This window comes from Saccopteryx leptura, chromosome 1, assembly GCF_036850995.1.
Source record: "Saccopteryx leptura isolate mSacLep1 chromosome 1, mSacLep1_pri_phased_curated, whole genome shotgun sequence".
Lineage (NCBI taxonomy): Eukaryota > Metazoa > Chordata > Mammalia > Chiroptera > Emballonuridae > Saccopteryx > Saccopteryx leptura.
Genome location: NC_089503.1, coordinates 124,234,334 through 124,255,605, shown reverse-complemented (window position 1 = coordinate 124,255,605; position 21,272 = coordinate 124,234,334). Strand labels below are relative to the sequence as shown.

The 21,272-nt window shown below is 38.1% G+C and overlaps 1 protein-coding gene across 7 annotated transcripts in view; it reads right to left on the bottom strand.

The window, feature by feature from the left end:
• Positions 1–20,594, bottom strand: part of CTNND2 (catenin delta 2) — a 944,271-nt gene extending 923,677 nt beyond the window's left edge. For all 7 annotated transcript variants that reach the window (XM_066374395.1, XM_066374422.1, XM_066374405.1 and 4 more), the window contains exon 1: positions 20,449–20,594. In XM_066374395.1, coding sequence (XP_066230492.1) covers positions 20,449–20,485 — 37 coding nt within the window. In that variant the 5' untranslated portion in view covers positions 20,486–20,594. The remainder of the gene's footprint in view (positions 1–20,448) is intronic.
• Between the last annotated feature and the right edge of the window lie 678 nt (positions 20,595–21,272).

Sequence of the window (21,272 nt, the reverse complement as noted above, 5' to 3'; positions counted from 1 at the left end):
CCATGGCTGCAGAAGGGGAAGAGAGAGAGAGAGAGAGAGAGAGAGAGAGAAGAGGGGGAGGGGTGGAGAAGAAGATGGTCACTTCTCCTGTGTGCCCTGACCGGGAATTGAACCTGGGATATCCACATGCTGGGCCAATGTTCTACCACTGAGCCAACAGTCAGGGCCATTTTTTTAAATATAAATATTTAAACAAAATAATAAGATAACCTTACATAGAAAGTGAAGCTGAGAGAAACTGTCCAAGAGTATGATTTTGATCAAAGATTATCTTAAAAGTATATCACATATTCATAAGCATTTGTTAATGCTATGGATTGAGACAAGTATTCAAAGTTAGCATTGTTTTGCTTTGCACTTTTATTATATAGTTGGCATTGAATTATAAACATTTTTTTCTTTTAATTTGTATTAAGTGAGAGGCAGGGAGGCAGAGAGACAGAATACCATGTGCGCCCTGAACAGGACCTACTCAGCAAGCCCCCTACAGGGCAATGCTCTGCCCACCTGGGGCTGCTACTCTGTTGCTCAGCAACTGAGCTATTTTAGTGCTTGAGGTGAGGCCAAGGAGTCATCCTCAGTGCCAGGGGCCAACTTGCTAGAACCACTCAAGACATGGCTGCAGGAAGGGGAAAGAGGGGTGACGAGAGAGGGGGGGGGAAGAGAGGAGGGGGAGGGGGAGGGGAGGGGGAGGGGAGGGAGAGAGGGAGGGGTGAAGAAGCAGATGGTCATTTCTACTGTGTGCCCTAACCAGGAATCGAACCTGGGACTTCCATATGCCGAGCCAATGTTCTGCCACTGAGTTAATTGGCCAAGGCAAATCATAAACATTTTCAAAAGTTTATTATGATGTTTCTCAGTTAACTTGTAATGTAATTTGAATTGTCACTATAAATCAAGAATGAAAGAAATAAGCCATATTTAACATGATGATATTGGATCCAAAAAATATGCTGAATTCTCTTTATAGTTTTGATAACTAATCCTAAAATTCCTTTAGGATTTACATGTAAACATTCATGTTATCTGCAAATATTTTTAAAACATTTTTCCTTTTGTCAATTCTTTGCGTCTTCTGTCTTTTCTTGTCTTATCATGATGGCTAAGGAAAAAGAGGCGGTGAGAACACATATTCTTTTGTTTTCATGATTAAAATGGCACTATAAACCTAGATACTCAGTATTACTTAGGTTAAGAATAGTCTCTTGAATTCTCAGTTTACTAAAAATTATTAATTAGGAGCTAATATCAAACTTACTGAAGTTTTTAAAATGTTGATTGAAATGACCATTGGTTTCTTTCCTTCATTTGTTACTATGGGGAAATTATTGTAATTGTTGACTGGTCCCCTCCTTGTGTCTTGAGATCCTCCCTTTACCGTCCCTGCTCTGTCCTGTATCATGGGACTGCCTTGCAGGAGGTTTTCTGTGCATCAGTAGCAGCAGGCTTCCAGCTGAGTTTAGCTGGCAGTAGGCAGTAGGCAGTAGGCTGGATAGGAGAAGACTGCATGGGATTACTCTCGCTTCCTCTCAACTCCCACAGCCTCTCCGACAGCTGCTGCATTCTCCCATGGCTCTCTCCCTCTGGAAAATCCAGAGCCAGGGTTCTGGTGATACTATGTCTCTTGTCTCTTGAGGTCATCATTTCTCAGTCTCAGCACTATTGACATTTTGGGGCCACACAATTCTCTGTTGTTCCTGAGTTACTTCTCTGCTCTCTTGGTTCAGTTCTCAGCTTTCATCTCAACTATGTAACCAATCCTACATTAAACTCCCTCTTCTGTAAATGCTGAGGTCATCTGTGACAAAGAAAACAAATTTCTATTACTAAATCATACCCGGATCCTTAAAAAGGACTTCGGATGCATATTTGTAATAGCTGGCTTCTATCTGCTTGCTTTCATTTTACTCTGTTGCTCTTTCTTTCCTAATTTCTTGAGATGAACATGTAGCTCATTAATTATCAATTAATCTTTTTTCAATATATGCATTAAATGCTGAATATTAGTCTCTATGTACTACACTAGCTACAGTCTTTGAGTTTTTCTATTTGTTTTTTAATGATATTCATTTATAAACATTTTCTAAAATTTATTGTCTTAAAATTAATTTTTAAATAATTTAATTATTCTTATAATTAAAGCATATAAGAAATTATCCATATTTAATTTGCAAAAGAAGCACTTTTCAAAAGTTAAGGAAATTTTAACTCTCAGTATTACTAATAATGGAGTATGCTTGGGAACACTCTTCAATGTTTAAGGTATCTATTATAGAGAATTTTGTATTTCACATTACTGCCCAATCCATGGCTGGAAAATAAGTTTGAAAAAAAAATTCCTCACTTTCAATAAAAATAATTATCAGATATATTATCATTATATTCTGTTGAAAAGTATCATTGATCTTTAAATTAAAGACATAAAAAAATCAGAATGTGAAGGACTAGTGTTTATTTCATTTGGGAAGATGTGCTATAATACAAAGAAAAAAATACACTTATAAACATCAAATTCTATAAAGCTATATATAAATCCACCTAACAATTAAATATATGTAATCACCAAAGAGCAGCATGGAAAATGTTGAGACTTTCTGTACGGCAGAATCCAATAAATACGTTTCATATAGAAGAAAAGAAATGCAGAAGTTTTCTATTCAAGCTTTCTTCTCTTAAAAGTTCTTTGTACAATAGCTTAATTTTATACACAGGGAGAGAGAAACACGAAAGAAACAAATTTTGGAAGCAATTGGAAACATCCTCAGAGTGGTGATTGTATCTTTTCTAAATTGTTTTTCATTTTATACTTGAAAAACTACATTCATGTGTATCAACAAATATGGTATAACAGAGTTATAAAACACTCTATTAAAATATTGCACATATTCTTCAGTTCTGTTATCTAAAAAGAATTTCTTCTCTGTCTTCTTTGCTTTCTCTCCTCACCAATATGTGTTTTTTCTTGTAAAAGTTTACTCACTTGTGTCTGAGATGAGCTTCCCAGAGAGAAGGTCGGGTTCAACTTAGGCAGGGTTCAGAGGAGCCCAAGAAAGCAGCATTTGTACTCCTGTTCATTCTCATCTTCAGGGTAGGGCAATGCTTAGGGAAGCAAATGCTTGATAGTGTTCTATCACCCGAATCTCTACTGCGTACAATCACATCAGACACTCCTCTAAAGCTGTGCATCTGCGAAAGTGACTGGAAGTTATTTCCAGAACCTTGAGCTGAGGTTTGTAGCTTAAGATTCACGAACCACAAAATTTGGTGTCTATGCTTTTTCAGATATTATTTCCTATGAGCGATGGCAGGTTCTTGCATGAAGGTAACTGCCCAGCACTGAGACTGTCTCCTGACCATCCTCTGCACTGCCCTCCCCTAACTTCCTCAGACCCCAGGAAAGAAAAGGGGCCCAAGGGAGCAGGCAGCACGTGGACTTGGGAGGACCACATCCTCAAGGTGGGAGGAGAGTTGCGGCCTCAAGGGAGTTTCACCGCTAGCCTGAATGTCTCAAATTAATAACATTTTTCATTTCTGTCTCGGCAATTACACTGGAAGCTTTTTCCAGGGCTCTTCAAGGCCTGCTCGCTCTTTGATTGCCTCTGCCAGCTCCAGTCGCCTGGCGCAGCAGAGCTGCCTGCAGAGCAGCCTGCGGTTTCCATGGAGACACTGCCCACATGGAGGGGGAGGAGAAGCAGATGCCAAGTAGAGCAGCCCAACCTGAGCGCAACACCCCAGCTCCTGAAGTCCTTGGGACAGACACATTGGGAAACAGGTCAGGAAGAATGAGCGAATGACTGAGATGCAATAGAGAGACATTTAAAATTAGCAAGTATCTCTGGATATAATACACTGCCTCTACCAAAATGAAATGCACTCGGGTCTTCAAGTATATTTTGAAAATGATATATGTGTATGCATATGCATATGTATGAATGTATACAGAAAAATTTCATCTTCTTTTAACATCTGGGAACAGCATTCCTAGTTAAATTAATTTTCATGGAAATATCAAAGAACAGCAAGACAGCTTTGGAGTATGCAACCATCTTATTTGAGCCTATTATGATAATACATATTTATTTCCAGTCATGATTCACTCTTTATTCTATGCCGTTAATTCATTTCTTTCTACATTTATATAAAATCCTCAATTTTTTTTTATGTACAAAAACTCTGGAGCAAATTTTGTTTTACTAAAAACAACTGCAGGCTCAGAAAGACTAATCACTAAGGTTAAAGTATATATGTAAGTGGTCAAACTCTCGTTCATAAGTTCCACCATTATTTTTTTCTACAATGTGTCACCAGGATCCTGTTCACCCCATCCTCTGGGCATAGGTAGTGCTGGACTTCCCTCTCCCTTTGAAGTTGAACATGGACACATAATTCTCTCTGCCTGATGGAAAAGGATTGAGTACCAGATGACCCAACTTTCCAAGTTCCCTTTCTTACAATGATCACAGAAGACTACAGTGAGTTGTAGAAAATATTAGCTAGGATTCCAGAGCGAGTAGGGTCACACAAGCCTCCATTCCTACTTTCCTCCAACCCATGCTGAAGATACACCAAATTCTACCTTCTTTAGTTTTGAGAGTATGCATATTAAAGCTATAAACAGTGAAATAAAGGAAGGGCGTAAGGTAGAAGAGGCAAGATCCTAGTAACAGGAATGCAATAACTACTAATATTTGGGGATTGCTTGTTAAAGCAGCATAACCTAGTTTTATCCTAATGGATACACAGCTCCTTGTTCAATCATAAAATACTGTAAGACACTGCACTCATTTGTATGAGGTACCTGAAGAATTTATAACTGATTCTCACTTTAAGGTCACAGTCTGACAAATTAGCAAATGATTAATATAAAAGGCAATATATGAAATACTCCATAATGAATAGAAAATCAAACTTCTATAAGAGTTCACTTTGGGCGGAGATTAAAATGAAAAGACTTAGAGCAAGAAAATAGTATTTAAAGTAGTGATGTTGAAGAAATAATCAAGAAGCAGAACTTCGACTATAAGTAAAGTGTGACAGTTTATGAGCTACAGAAAAGGCTCAACAACTATGATCACTGTTATGACATTAAAGTGAGAAAACTACAGTACCTATACTGTCCAAAAGACTCTGCTAGGTAGGTCCAATAGAAACTGAATTAGAAAAACTAATGATTTTTCAGTATAAGTGTGTCCCATGTAATATTTGGGATATACATAAAATTGAAAACAAACAAACAAACAACTATTGTTTATCTACAATTTGAATTTAACTAGATGTCCTATTATTTACTTGCCAAATCTAGCAACCATCAGTAAATCCTGGGGATAGCATGAGTTGTGTAACTAGCTGGTGGCTAGGTGAGTTATTATTTATTAATCAACAAATCAATTTAATAACAGTTTGAGCCTCTTAAAATCAAACCTAAATGTCCTCTCCTTTATTGAGTTCTTTGAAAACTTTGAGCAAACATTAAAAAAATTTCTAGTGTTAAAAATTAAGTTTGAAAAAAATAACCTTCATATTGTTTAAGACAGTTTTAAATTTACAGAAAAATTGGAAAATGGTACAAAGAATTCACATATACCCCACACCCAATTTCCCTTATTACAAACATCTTCTATATATTAGTATAATACATTTGTTACAATTAATGAACGAATAGCAATACATTATTTACTGAATTCTTCCCTGAGGTCCTTCTCCTGGTCCAGGATCCCGTCTATGATACCTCACTGCATAGTCCTAATGTTTCCTGAGGCATCTGTTAGTACTGACAGTTTCGCAGACTTTTTTTATTTTTCATGGCCTTGAAAGTTTGGAAGAGTGTGATCAGATATTTTGTAGAATGTCCCTTACTTAGGATTTGAGTGATCTTTATCTCATGATCACCTGGACTAAAGGTTTTTGAAGGAAGTCACAAAAATCAACTGACATTTTCAACACAACATATCAAGGGTATAAACAAGATTTTTTTAAAATTGATGTTTACGAATAACTTACTTAAATTTTTGGAAACTAAATTATATTTTAATGACCCCAATTTAGTATTACCAGCACACCCAGTCTAAAGTAAATATCGGGACAAGAACTGGGAGCTTCAATCTTATAAATGAATGGCACTCAAATATGGGTTTTGATAGCATTTAGAATGATCACATGCCATTTTAAAGTGGAACAAGTCTCATGAAAATATTAAAACATTGCACTTACTTGTTCTTTAAATGAATTCCATGTAGCTTAAAAACCAAAGTTAAAACCCTATTGCTACGCTATGAAAATAAAAAAGACAGAATCACTGATGTGGATAAGAAGAGTAACTATCTATGTATGGCACACTTAACAGCCTGCATCCCACTGTCTAGGGACAACATACCAGCTGACAGTTCTTCAAGTTTCTCAGGGACTTAAGTTAATTCTTTCTAGCCTTGCCAACCTTAATCCAATCGATGATTTCCCCCATGACCCAAGAGTTGGCACATCTCCCATAGCAGTTGAAACACAAGAGAATTTAAATCTCTTATTTGTTATTAACACATTAAATGGTGAGTTTCAGGGAAAAAGTATAAAGGTAATTTTGCAATGATTAATTTTAGCTCAATAATTAGATTTAAATTGCCATTTTTGTAGGTCAAAGGCAGTCTGAATGCATGTTAGCAATTTCACATGATTCTAACCAACACTCAACAACATAGTTATGTAGACCTGCTCTGTATTTTTCAATTCCCCAGAATGACTCATAAAAGACTTTTCAAGGCATGTACTACCCTTGGAAAACAATCAGGTGTGGGTCCCATTTCCTTCTTTGTATTGTATAAGACTCAGAGCCAAAAGCTAAAGTTACTAGACACCATGCTAAATGTCAGCAGTGCAGTTGAGTATTATGAGAAAGGACCAGGATGCCCATGAGGTGACCAGCATGAGCATGGACACAGATGACACATTTTCAGTTACAAAGTTCAGAAATGCTCTCCAAGACTAAACTATGTCAGTGAGTTAAGACATGACTTACAGACAGATTCAAAGTTAGAGATGCAGAAATATGTAGTCAAAGCAGTGTTCAAGAAAGAAACAATTTAATCCAAATTGCTGCTCCAGCAAGAAGCAACAAATAAAACATCAAAGAAACCAGTTTAAAACACTCTTGTTAGTTAAGAGGAACCTCCTCTATCTAGTGACACTAGTTGAATAACTCTACAATTTTTCTGTGTGGAGGCTTTATATTACAAAAACATAATTTGACTGGAGGCATAGCTAATTTGAATCAAAAGAGAATTTTTGTGATAGAGGTGTCCAAACATGAGATATGAAAGTTTATAAAATATTCCAAATCATATGGCATCTTCCATTTAAATATAATAGGAGATGTCATGTAAATTCACCTTGAGACAATAAATCTATTTCTAATAATTATACATATTTTTCACCATTTTCCCTATACTTACCAATACTTTCTCTTAAGATAAAGTCTTCATAAAAAGAAAAGTATAGAAAGTTCTCATTTAAATCAACATTTCCCTGTGTTTTATAGTCCACTACTTTTCTTTCAGATGATAACTATTCCATTAAAACATAAACTTTGTCCAATCTATTTTTTATTCTAAAAGTAAGTTTAATATCCTCCTACATCGAAATCCCCGGTATATTTGTATTTCATTTATTATGAGACAATTTGCCTTTGAAAAACAACCTGCAATACTTGAGGAAGCATGAAAGAGGGCAGCTCTCCACAAGCCAGGAACAGGGCTCTCACCAGGAACCAGACCAGCAAGCACCTTGATCTTGGACTTCCCAGCCTCCAAAACTGTGAGAAATAAATATCTGTTGTCTATACCACCCAGTCTGTGGTATTTAGTTATGGCACCCTGAGCTAAGACCGTCTCTTCCAGTGTTTTCATTCACTGATATCCTTCCAAAGTCAGGCTGCACAATCACAACAGACAAGCCATTGGACATGTTTTCCCTAACTTCTGTGACTGAGGGGAAGAGGGCACATTCTTACACGTGAATTTAGGTAGTATTTATGCCACTCAACTTAGCACTCAATTATCCCTTTGGTGCTATAGAGCAGTCTATAGACCTGCTGTCAAATGTTCTATCTTCTCCTGGTGATCCACAAACAGAGTCATAAATTCTTCTGGTAAATTATATTTCATACAACATGATACATCTGCACATTTGCAACACCTGAAATCTCACACTGCATATATATTGTTAGCTTAGTATATGTGCAGGCAGCATCTTAATATGATGATGGCAAACTTTTCCACCTGCCAAGAGAACTGTACCACGCACATCCACAGGGCTAACCCTCCTGCCTTGAATGCCCTTTTTAATGCCTTATAATGAATGTAGAAGCAGCCCTACTTTTTGCAAATGACCAAGCAATATCTATCATCTTTGAAGATTCATTAGCAGAGAACTTACAAGTAACAATGTTCTACTTATATAACAGCTATACAGCAGAAAAAAAATGAAATTATTCTTATGGGCAGCTTTGTAACATAAAGCATCAGCATACTAATTGAAAACCAGTAATATATAAATAAGAAATAGAATTTCCCCTTACAGATATCAAAGCAGTTCACTCTAAAAAATAAAAAGAAGAAGAAAAGTCAATGGGCACCAAACATCACTGTGTAAGCATAAAGGACATTGACAGGAACTAAAAATAGTTATGTTCAAGAGCATCTTCTTGGGGTCAAAATCTAAAAACTCAACTCACCACCATATCCTGGACCTGCCACATCTCAATTAGCTAGAATGATGAGAAACTGCGAGAAACAGCATGTATATTTAAACTCAAATGAGTATCACCTAAGGAACTTCTCAGAATAATCGAACATGACAAATGCTACTATGGGTTCAAAAGTCTGTTATGTTGCTTTCAAAATTCTGATCTTCACTTTCAAAAGATAAAATATGAGAAAGGAAGCACTTGCAATGACTAACATGCTATATAATCAAAGGAATAACTTTGCTTATATTTCTTCCCACACGCTGTTCAACTCCAGGCAGCACCTCATCAGCTGTCACCCCATTCTCCCACTTGTGGCTGCATGTCACCTGCCATCCTGTAGGTACAACTAACTGCACCACTGTAAAACGCAGAATCTGTCAGGCCACCAGGAGGAAGCCACACACATTCCTATTATTACACTATGTAAATAATTGTAAAGTATTTGTGTTTAGTACTAAAAAGAGCTTGAGTCCTAGTCGCATTTAGTTCATTTTCATAGAACTAATGCATAGGAGAAAGGAATGCATTTCTAACCTGTGATGGGAAATGGCCACCTGAGTTTGAAATTCTAGTTTGAAAAGAACAGAAGTAACCAGCTACCCTTGAACTAGGGGAAATGGCTAAACCGCTGGGATGGGGATGGATCTTCTAGCTCTGGAGGAAGATGTTGTTTGCTGCTGTTTATAACTAAGTGCTTCTTCAAAACTTACTTTCAGCCCAGTTTATTGAGTGACTGGAGTAATCAATGAACAATCGACCAGCCCATTAAAAAATTCAAGCTACCTGCTTCTTCTCACTTAAAAATTCCACATTTTTCACTAGGTGTTAACCAAATTCCCACCCCCTCTATCAGATTTAGCAGGACACAGTCTTCTGTGACCACTGTCTGTGTTTGCAGAAGAAGAAGGGATGCCACCCATCACCAAAGCAACGATCAGTTTCCCCAGCTGTCCTCTACGCCTCTTTTCTCACTGTTTCTTTCTAGGGTTCACATGTACAAGCTAAGGGCGCCCCATGAATCTTCTCAACTGCTGAAAAGGGAAATATGAACTCACTACACAATTCATCATGCAAACTGTCCTTGGCTACAGAAAGATCATTTTAGGTTTATAAGAAAAAGAACCATATCTGAAACTGCTATAAGCAGAGAGTAAAACCATGATTAGCATCTCCTCTTGAGTGCCTAAAACTTTGCTACTCATTTAGAAACAAATGCAATGAGGGATATTAACTTCCCTTCTGTACTTCCTTCAAGAGTTTTGGGAGTAGGAACCAAATTAAAGTTTTGTCTGTGTGTGTGTGTGTGTGTGTGTGTGTGTTTTCTTTTTTTATGACTAACACATGGTTTCTTCCTATTGGCAGGCTATAGTTAGGAGTAATCAGAATTCTCTGAAATTCTGTTCAAAGCATTTAAAGAAATCTACTAAAAAAATGAAAGTCAGCTAGGTTCACACTTCTAAAACTGTTCTGATAAAACTTTCCAGGTGCCAGACTCAGCAGCCCACCAGGAGAGAAAATAATATTCTGGGGACATTTGTACAGACTTCAATCTCTGAGAAACAATAGTGCTTCATGCTACTCCTCTTTTAAGCAGCAAATATCTGTGCAAAAAAAAAATCCAGAGGGTACTTTTTTGAGCCTATTGGGTCTGACATAATTTTTGAAGTGGTATAAAGACATAACAGGAATTGCTTCCACTGATGGATAAAGGAAGAATACTTCCTACAGGTAATACCTAATGGTATAGCTTTATAACCATGGGATATATTATGACCATTTAGTAATGGGAGTCAGAGATTTAGTTTCACAGACAAGAAAACTTTTGACTCCAACTCATACACACACACAAAAGAAAGAAAGAAAGAAAGAAAGAAAGAAAGAAAGAAAGAAAGAAAGAAAGAGGAAAAAGAAAAAAGAAAAAGAGAAAGAAAGAAAATAGTCTATTTTTTGGAGCATATCATAAATTCCAAAGATTATATTTTAGTGCTCATCATGAGTATGCTTCCCAAAGCATTTTCATATAAATTATATCATATTCATAAAAAAATTGTGAATTTTGATCCCAATGAACAAATGCACAGATGCAAGACCACAAGAGAAAGCGAGTAGTACCAAGCACGATTTGGATCCCAGAACTCAGAAGAATCCCAATCCCATGCTCCCTCCACAGTGCCACAAAGACAAGAACTGCAAACAAGCTAAAAGTAAACAAGCAAATATAATCCATGAACCATTTTTGACAATGAAACAAAAGTACACATATAGCTCACAATGATTAGCTGAGTGTTTATCACATGTAATTACTGTCTCAGGAATTTAGGATCAATGAAAATGAGAGACATTACCAATATGAGGTGGGGATGGGGAAAAGTGTGGTCCTATGTGACTATGTACATTGGATGTATGATATATATGTATATATGTACCTATGGATATGATATAGAAAGTCATACATTTGATTAAGAACAGCATCCTGACTTACTCCTCCCAATTTGAAATACGAGAAGGTAAGGCACTACCAGAGGTCAAACAGCAAAGTGATTATAATGCACATGAAGAGTTTTCCCCTGTGAGCCCCAGACCGTTGCAACCCCTTCCTTTCACATAGAGGTCCCTGAGCCTGTGCAGGTAAGTAATAATGCTTCATGGGGGGAAAGCAAAAGCCAGAATTAGAGAAAAAGGTATGTCATCTTGTTTATTTCACAGCACTAGGTTCACTAATACTCTAGGCTCTCTGCTATGTGTTTTAGGTCCATAGTCTCTTAATTTGGACTCACAACAACCTGAAAACACAGGAATTATTACTTCCCCTCTATCAACAATGACACTCAGTAGTAATTTAACCACTACCTAAAAAAATATGGAGAAGTTGAGATATGAACTCAATCAAGCAGTGATACAACTATTCAGCTATTCCCACCACCATTGGCTCCATGGCTGTATTTACTACTGAGAAATACAAAATCAGGGAGCTATAGAATATTCCCATAAAGAAGAACCCCCCTAGGAAAGGAATATACTACCAGCTTTAGAATTATTATTTAAAATAAGAATAAAATGAGGAATAAACTGATATAACATGCCATAGGCTAATGTAATTATAATACATAAATAATACAAATCAACATTAGGGCAGATAAACCAGTTGAGAAATGTGCAGACAATGCACAAAAGAATTGGGCGTGTGCTGTAAACTTATGTAATATTTAACCTCAGTCATATTCTAAGAGAACCAAATTAAATAACAGGACAACACAATCTCCCCTCCCCCATCTAATTAGAATTTATTTTTGAAAGTTTTTTTTTTTTTAATCATGATATGCAGTGTTGTTGAAATCATGAAAAAATTGGCATACTTTCTCCCATACTGAAAGAAATATAAATTATATAACCCTTCTGAAGGATAATTTGACAACATACATATATCAACAGCCTTGAAACATCAAGTTCTTGGAATTAATTTAGAGAAATACCTGATAAAAACTATTTAGCTTTAGTCACAGTGGCATATATATGGCCACAGTAATTTGAAAATGCCATCAATATTCAAAAATAGCAAATTATTTAAGTAAATGATATTATAAAAGATATGAAAACCAGATACTAAAAATGAAAACCAGTTAAAAGGCTCCTTACATGTTAAAAACAAAACAGAATAAGAAAAATCTTTTAAACTAAAAAAAATATGTAAGGTATAACATTTCTGATAAAAATATAGTCAATTCTGAGGCTTGAGTTCATGCACGAACTTTAACTTTTTTTGATCATTTATATATTTTAAATTTTTTTAATGGGCACACATTACAGGAAAAAAATTTTTTTTGAAAAGGAACATTTCACTAATGTGCCTATAGAGTTCTCAAGAAGACACCAGTTGGCTGAACCTACCCAATACATCTCAAATTTAAAAATAAGATCTAAGTATGGCACTGATCAGAGTATGTAGAAGATGTGCTCCATAAAGAATGAACCTTGTTAACTTTCAATCAGCCATCTAGCTATTAATGAATTCATCCCAAAGCAAATATGTAATATTTTCAAATTTTCAAAGGCATGCTTTTTCTGTGTAATACATATTGAACTATGATATATTTGATGAAAAGATAATATAAAAAGAACAAGACACTTGAAACCCCACCATAAATGCCATCTATGCTTTTGCATTTGTATGGGTAGGTATTCTGGGTATCATGTTCAATATAGTTTTTTGCCTTGACTTACTTCTTAACCTTCAGTACCAGGAATACTTCTCATATAATTCACTAGTCTTTGAAAAGATCATTCATAGCTGCATAAGACTTCTTCAGATAGAAGTGCCATGATACATCTATGCATCTACTATAGATTTCACATTATTCTTTCCAACCCAACTTAAGCCAGATAATCTCATCCACATACCACCTGCCCCCGGCTTCCTGCACCACCTTTCTAGTCCTAGGTAAATATGACACCATTTCTACTGGCTCTGAGACTGCCTATTACACCTGTGTGCCTTTCTGGAGAACTCCTTCACCTCCTACTTCAGGTACTCCAGAAAAGCCATGCTCAGCACCAGTGAGGAGTGTGTTAGAGAACGAGAGACTGAATTTTGGCTCTTTTTTATTTGGGAGACTTGGTTTGCTGCCAAAGAAGTTGCTCTTCCTGGAAATTAAATTATTCTGTGTTACTGAAGGTAATAACTGCTATGTTACTCTAATGTTTGAAAGCCCAAATAAAATATTTGAGAGAGAAGAATAAAATTTATTTTAAGAAGTGAGCTTTTCTTTTTAGGTTGAGTACTCATGCTTGGAGTCAAATAAAACACTGTGTCTACTTGGAAATTCATTTTTTTCTTCTTGATTGACAGTGGCCATGATTGCTCCTATTAAAAGTTAAAACACTAAATGACAGCCACACTCTAATTATTAACACGGAGGCAGAAAGTGCTATGGATAAAAGCAAGCATGGACCATCATTTATATATGGTTTTGCGAAGTCAGATTTTGATTCTATCCTTTTTATGCCTAATTCTCAGGACTTTCAAAGCCATCCAATTACTGGCAGTCAAATTCTCACGTGGGGAATAAGAAAAAAATACTGAGTGAGTTATATTAAATTTGGCAATATATAAATCAGCTAAGTTTCATGGACCATACTCTCCATAAATCAGCCACGGCATTAGACACTCCCTTGATAATTCCTGATATAGTGTCAAAATACCATGAAATATTTAAAGGGCTCAAGTACTAAGCAAAATACTGTGGAAGCTATTATATTCTGAATTCTACACCTAGAATTCTTTATATACCATATTATTGAGGAACACTTCTTCCCTACTCATGATGTTTCCTTCCAGGTGAAGGGAGCTTAAATTAAGGGGATACTTCTTCCCTTTCTTCAGCCCTTCACTTCCCATGCCTCTGAAGAATAAAGGAAGCAGGTTGGCTTGCTCTTCCTTTTTCCTCTAGAGATATCTGTCCCCAGACAGAGCAAGGTTTGGGCTCTTGGGCTCAGAGGCAGCTCTGCCCCTTTGGGGAGAGAGAGAGGCCAGGGTCCTAGATCGTTTAGCATTATTCAAAACTATATCTAATCAAAAACTAAGATATCACCACTGGTGGCCACTTAATATATTTTTTCTTTCAATATTCGGAATTTTTCAAAACCTGGAAGGGTTGGTGGAGGTCTTATTTATTGAGATTCTAAAACATACCAAATAATCCACATTTCTGCACATTTTATATTTAAGGTAAACATATACTTTTCTGTGGTTTATGTTATTGCATTTTTTTTTTTTACAGAGACAGAGAGAGAGTCAGAGAGAGGGATAGATAGGGACAGACAGGAACGGAGAGAGATGAGAAGTATCAATCATTAGTTTTTTGTTGCGACACATTAGTTGTTCATTGATTGCTTTCTCATATGTGCCTTGACCGTGGGCCTTCAGCAGACCGAGTAACCCCTTGCTCAAGCCAGTGACCTTGGGTACTGGTGAGCTTTTGCTCAAACCACATGAGCCTGCACTCAAACTGGTGACCTCAGGGTCTCAAACCTGGGTCCTCCACATCCCAGTCCGACGCTCTATCCACTGCACCACTGCCTGGTCAGGCTGTTATTGCATATTTAAATGAGAAAAGATTACAATACGTACGATAGGATTACAAAGAGGATCCTAAACAAAAAGAATAAATTATATAAAACCTATACCAAATGCATTTTTCTAAATATATATCCATTGGATCAAATTTCTAAGGACAATTGTGATAACCACATTAAGCAAGCTGTTATTAATGAGAGAACTCCAACCCTAACCTATGAAGGACAAATGCATTTACTAATTTTAATGATGGAATTAACTATGTCTATATTCTAACACTATAGCCAAACAACCATTTACTAATCTGTTTCATGTCATTCAAAACTTGTGGAAATCTTGACACATATTTATATAATCAAACATAATTGGCTCACCTGCCTATTTCATCCAAAAAACCCAGAAAGGTCTTTTATTACAGCATGTATTTTACTCTGGTAACTTATAATTGGCAGTTCCCACAACAACACATAAATTTGAATATAATAACCATATTCATTGTCAAAATGTTTTTCTGACTGAAGATAAATTAGTCTCCTGTTACACAGGTCACATTCTACAACAAATTCCAAGATACACCCAAGCATTATTATCATAAAATCATGGTGCAGGCGCAGTGCATAATCAAACCTAGAGGAGTTGGGTACTTTACTGAAGCTACTGAGAGTAAAATGACATATGAAGAAGAACACTTATTTTCAGAAAATGCACACATTTTTATTTTTTTCAAGAACTTGAATTTAATAGGAGGTGGGGTGGAGCGGGGTGGGATGCTTTGGCCTCCTCTTTATGTAATCAAGTTAGCTATTTAAGGTTTTTTCCCTTGGTCACAATATTATGATGGACTTCACGCTCTGTTGTTCGAAACAGAGCAAATGTTTAACATTTGACCTTACCAAGAGTGATGCTTATTAAATTGTCTATAATAGTCTTTGTACAATATTAATTTTTGTAGAAAATTTAATCTTAAGTAATAATACAACACTATTAAGAGCATCAAAGTTTGACCATGTCTGACTATTAGGGTAGAATCTTTTTTTTAACTATGTTCTAAGAGATATAATTTACTTCCCTTTTAGCTTAACTGTTCTATACATAAAGGAAAGTTATGTTGCAGGTTGGAAAATTCTATATATTTTATATGCAAATCTATAGAATAAAGAAATATTACAATATAAGCACGGTGAGAACATATTCATTTAATTGCCTTATAATACATAAATGAAGCATAGGCTCCGTCTTAGCATGTTAGATACATATCTCTCATGTTTCTACAAATGTTTACAATTTACATGCCCCTTATATACTCACTTACTTTATTCCAAAACCTACCTTTTGAGATATTCTGTCTTACTGTACCCATTTTATAGCTAAAAACACTGAGCTAAAATCTGAGGATCACAGAACTGGCCAAGGACTGAGCTAAGCAGAGACAGAGCTAGGCTCCATCCAAAGCAGTACTCTTTCTACCTGCCAAAGCAGAACCCAAAACAGCATTACACTAACATATTTTCCCAGGGAATATATATATATATATATATACACATACACACACATACATACATATGTATACACACACACATATATATATACAATATTACACTAATATATATTTCCAGGGAATATATATATACACACACATATATATATATACACACACAATATATATATATACAATATTACACTAATGTATATTCCCAGGAAATATAAATATATATATATTTACAATATTATATCTATTCTTTGTAAGGTAGAGCTCAACTTTTCTCTAGAAATATATTTGTAATTTGAAATGACAATTAATGGAATAATAATAAGTTTCAATATATGTAATTTCTCTTACAGATAACTTTTCAAAAGTCTTGCCAAGGGATACAGGTGAATATTTGTCTAATATAGGAAACTTCTAAAAAGCGCTGCTTCACTTATTTAGAAATGTTTCCAATTTGTCAAAAACTAATTGATACAGTGTATAACTTCAATATCCTGATACAGCTATGACATTTCCTACAAATCAATTAACCATGATACAGAGCTTGAAATTACACTTAACTGCTCTGTGATCAAAAGACAAACAACTGGAGGTGTCATAACTGCACATTTTTGTTCTGAGCTGTAACATTTTTAATGGGCTAAAAGCACAGTATGATGAAATACTTCTGTGAATTTTCTGTGTTGAAGGTACTGTTTGTGAATATAATTGGATTCATTAAACCCAACCAGGCAGTTCATTTAATCAGTAAACTAGATTGGCAGACAATATGATAGTAACTATTTATCTATGACATGTTTAATATTTTACATTAATACAAAAAGCTGTTGCTTTGACATATAATTAGATAAACCCAAAGACAACAAGTGTCATGAACTATTCCCGCTCAAATTAACTTTCTGTCCACATCCACATAACACTGATCACAACGTCATCAAAGAACTGTGGCCCTGAGGACACCTGCACATGGATGATGAAAACCATCATGGAAACCAACTGAAGAATTTGGCTCAAATGTATACTTCTGACCTGTAAACCAGCCAACAAACATCCATTGTACTAAATCTTCCATGCAGTACTGGATTTAAAGATCTCTACCCATTTTCTCTTGGTGTTTGTTCATCCTCTGCAGTACGGTATCTGAGTTTAAGGACTCTCAACCATGTAGCATCTTTTAAAAATAAAAATATTTATTTTAAAAAATTGAAACTTTTAAAAAGAATGATACTGGCATTACCAATTCCTCACGAAAGAAGTGAAAATAATATTCACAGAGAAACAAATATAAACGGATGTTTTTATATCCTTCTGGTTGATCATCAGAAAAAGAAAATAAAAGAACACTCTGCAATAGTTCCTATTTTATTTCAATTGGCTTGTTACAGCCATATATATTGGTTCATACAAAGTACTAACTCTATCTACGAACAAATTACAAGAAGTTATTTTAAATGTAATTTTAACGTTTCTTACATAAGCACAAACTGATGAAATGACTCAGTAGAACTCCTCCACATCAGCGTATACTACATAAAAGAGAACTTTGATAAAGCACAACTGTAACTAGTGAGCTCTATAACATTTTCAGGAAAGCACTGCATATTCAAGTATATCTCAAAAGTAATGTCATATTTGAGAATATTATAACATCACTTTTTATTTGAAAGGTCATTATGAAAGTGATATTATCCTTAAAAATTATATAACAAAACTATAAATTGCATTTTCCAACTAATATCATTTAAATTTCATTTTTCTCTCTGATGAACCATTTTGCTAGAAGGAGGAATTGCACTGTATTCTACTGTGAAATATGTAAAGTTGATGGAAATACTGTAATTTGACAGTGCATGACTTTTATTACAAATAATAAAAACATTAGTGACATCTATAATGATTAGGTTATACAACTACACAAACATACACCAAATTAAATAACTCCTTTCCATGAGACCATGACAATTTTATTAGTGCAACAACTTCCTGTACAAGTAGTTTTTCCCATGCCTCTCAGCTGCTCTGTCTGCACACATAGGCACAGAACAATATCTAACAGTCCTTTAAGAGTCATGTTTAAAACTGTAACAGTAGACTCAAAAGGAGAAAAAAGAAAAATGAACATCTACTTCACATATTGCTTGTTTCTGAAAGAAAATTTATATTAAAACAATGCAATGAGAAAAATAGCATGTTCAAAGTGTTCTTGCAAAGTTCTGAATGTGAAGGTGAAACTAAAGCATTATTAGTAAAGCTAATCACACCGTTCACTTAACTCAAGCTGTATAGACCTTTCTAGTCTTTCTGCAATGCTGATACTTGGTATCTGTATAATTACAGACCTCCCAAATTTCAAATCTGACTCCAAATGGAATCATCTTCATTCAAGTCCTGAGATCTTGTAACCCACAGAGCAGTAAGGATCCCACGTTACATTCTCCCCAAAACAGTGAAAATGGATTCAGCATGTGGCAAAGAGATTTTACAGCAGTTTAAAGCAGCCAGTCCATATTCGAGGATGCCCGCCCCTATCTGTCATACTTCTTTCTCCTGGAGCAAGCCCCCAGAATCACGCTCAGCTTCATTCCTGTAATTCAATACCGGCCGTATCAGACATTTCATGGGATTTTAGAAGTGGTGCAGCTCCAAAGCCTTTTAATCCTGTATGTGAATTACTGACGGCAAAGAGATGAACTCAACTACCAGCAGTAGCCTAAGATCCTAATGCAGAGAGGCTCAATGAGGTAACTCTTAGGTAGTTTCAGCACCTCCCTATTTCCATGAAAGTCGTTGCTGAAAATTCCCAGCGTTTTGAGTATCGCTCACATAGTTCTTAAAAGTGAAAAATCTATGGATGTCAGTACTATATGATAACATGTCCTTTTTCTTAAACCACCATATATACTTGATAACATTAGGCATGCATGTTAATAACACCTTTCAGGGCCAAAGCACCTTGGAACCACAGCCTGCTCCCTTTTTCTCTTTTCCCGCAGCCAAACACAACTTGAGGCATTTTGGAAGTAACTGCTCTTTGTGGGAAACACACACACACACTCTCTCTCTCTCTCTCTCTCTCTCTCTCTCTCTAACAATCCCTGAGACTGTTTTCCTACCATACAGACCAGGAAGGCTGCACCACAGCACCTACAGCAAAACACAACTTTAGGCATTTTGGAACTGTTCTTTGTGGGAAACACACACACACACACACACACACACACACACACACACACACACACACACACACACACACTAACAATCCCTGAGACTGTTCCTAACCATACAGACCAGGAAGGCTGCACAACAGCTAATGACTTAATTCTGAAATAGTGGCTCCAAGCAGCTGAAAAGCAATCGATGGAAACACATTACACACCAGAAAAAGAGGAAGGCTGGCAAAAAAGAAAAGCAGCTTTCTTTTCAGCCATTAATTACCGGTCACGCTAATATCGCATCGCAATCTCCAGTACACATTCACAGCGTTCCAAACGTGGGTTTCAGGCGGCGCTTTCCAGAGCCTCGCTATCTATTGTCAGGACGCAGAAGCCCCCGAAACCTGTGAATCGAGCTGAAAATGCTTGCTCTGAAACCGCTAAATATAGACCAAGGGGCTGTGGGTCTGGCAAGCAGCGGGAGACCGAAGAAACGGCCATGGACGCATATGACTAAGTATTTCCATTTTGTTCTAGCCAAACATCGTAATGACATTGAACATAAGGGCAAAAGACTGGAGGGAAGTCCTCCCCACCCCCATCCCGTCTTCTCTTCAATATTAGGGACGTCATATATGCAACGGGTATGTTCTTGAGGGTGACAGGGAGCAGTATTGTTGGTGTTGCCCTATATACGCCTCCTCCGGGGGAGATGGGTAGCAGGGAGGGGGAGAACGCAGAGAAGCCACTTGGTAAACGCTCCAAGAAAGGCACTAACCCTGGCCCCCATTCCAGGCTGAACCGTCTTACGAGAGGGGACCCCGCGCGATCGCGGTCCTCCCGGGGCTGGCAGGACCACGGAGCAGCTGCCGCCGCCAGCCGGGCGGGAGCCGAGGACCAACCCCCCACTGGCGGCGAGGAGGAGGAGGGCGAGGAGGAGGACGACGCGTAGGAGAAGGATGCGCCTGGCCCCAGCAGCCCAGTGCAGGCAACTCACCGAACGGCGCGGCGCCCGATTGCTTCCTCGCGAACATGCACCCGCCACCAGCGACAGCTCCTCAGTCCGGGGAAAAGCGTGCGCGCCGCCGCCCGGCTTCAGGGCAAGGTCCTGACCTTGCCCAACTGCAGCATCTTCCGCTTTTGTTGTCTGAGCGCTGCCGCGGGACAAGTGATGCTGGCGGGGAGCAGGGGCGAGCGCCGCGGGGGAGAGGCGGCTCCCGACGCGAGTGCGCGGCGCCCGGCCCGGCGGCCCCTCTGAGCGCGGCGAGCGCAGCGCCCCCTGTCCGGCTCCGCGCGCTCCGCGGGCTCCGCGAGCTCGAGGCTCCTCCGGGTTCCTCTGGGCTCCAGGCACTGCCGCCCCCGGCCAGGCTGGGAAAGCCGCCGCCGCGCCAGCCGCTCCGCTCGGCCGGCTGCCGCCGCGAGCGCGAGCCTGGGGCCGCCGCGGCGCCCGGCGCCAAGCGCTCCCGTGCTGCGCCCAGCGCGCAGTCCGCGCCACCTGTGCCGCCGCCGCCGCCGGGGGCGAGGCTCCTCCCGCGGCAGCTTCAACCTGCGCCTATGCCTCGGCGGCCCGCTCGGGCGCCCAGCGAGTGAGGAAACGTCCGCCCCGCCGCCCAAACCTGCCCTGGGCGCCGAGCATGCCCAGTGCCGCCGCCAGAGCGCCGCGCTTCGCCGTGCGCATTCCACTTCTGGTTTTCGCGGCAGCAGCAGCAGCAGCAGGAGAGAGGGGAGGAGGACGCGGGTTGGGAGAGGGCCGAGCATCCTTGGGAACGCACACCCGGGCCCTGAGATGGGAGGATGCTCAGGAACCAGGCGAGAGCTGGA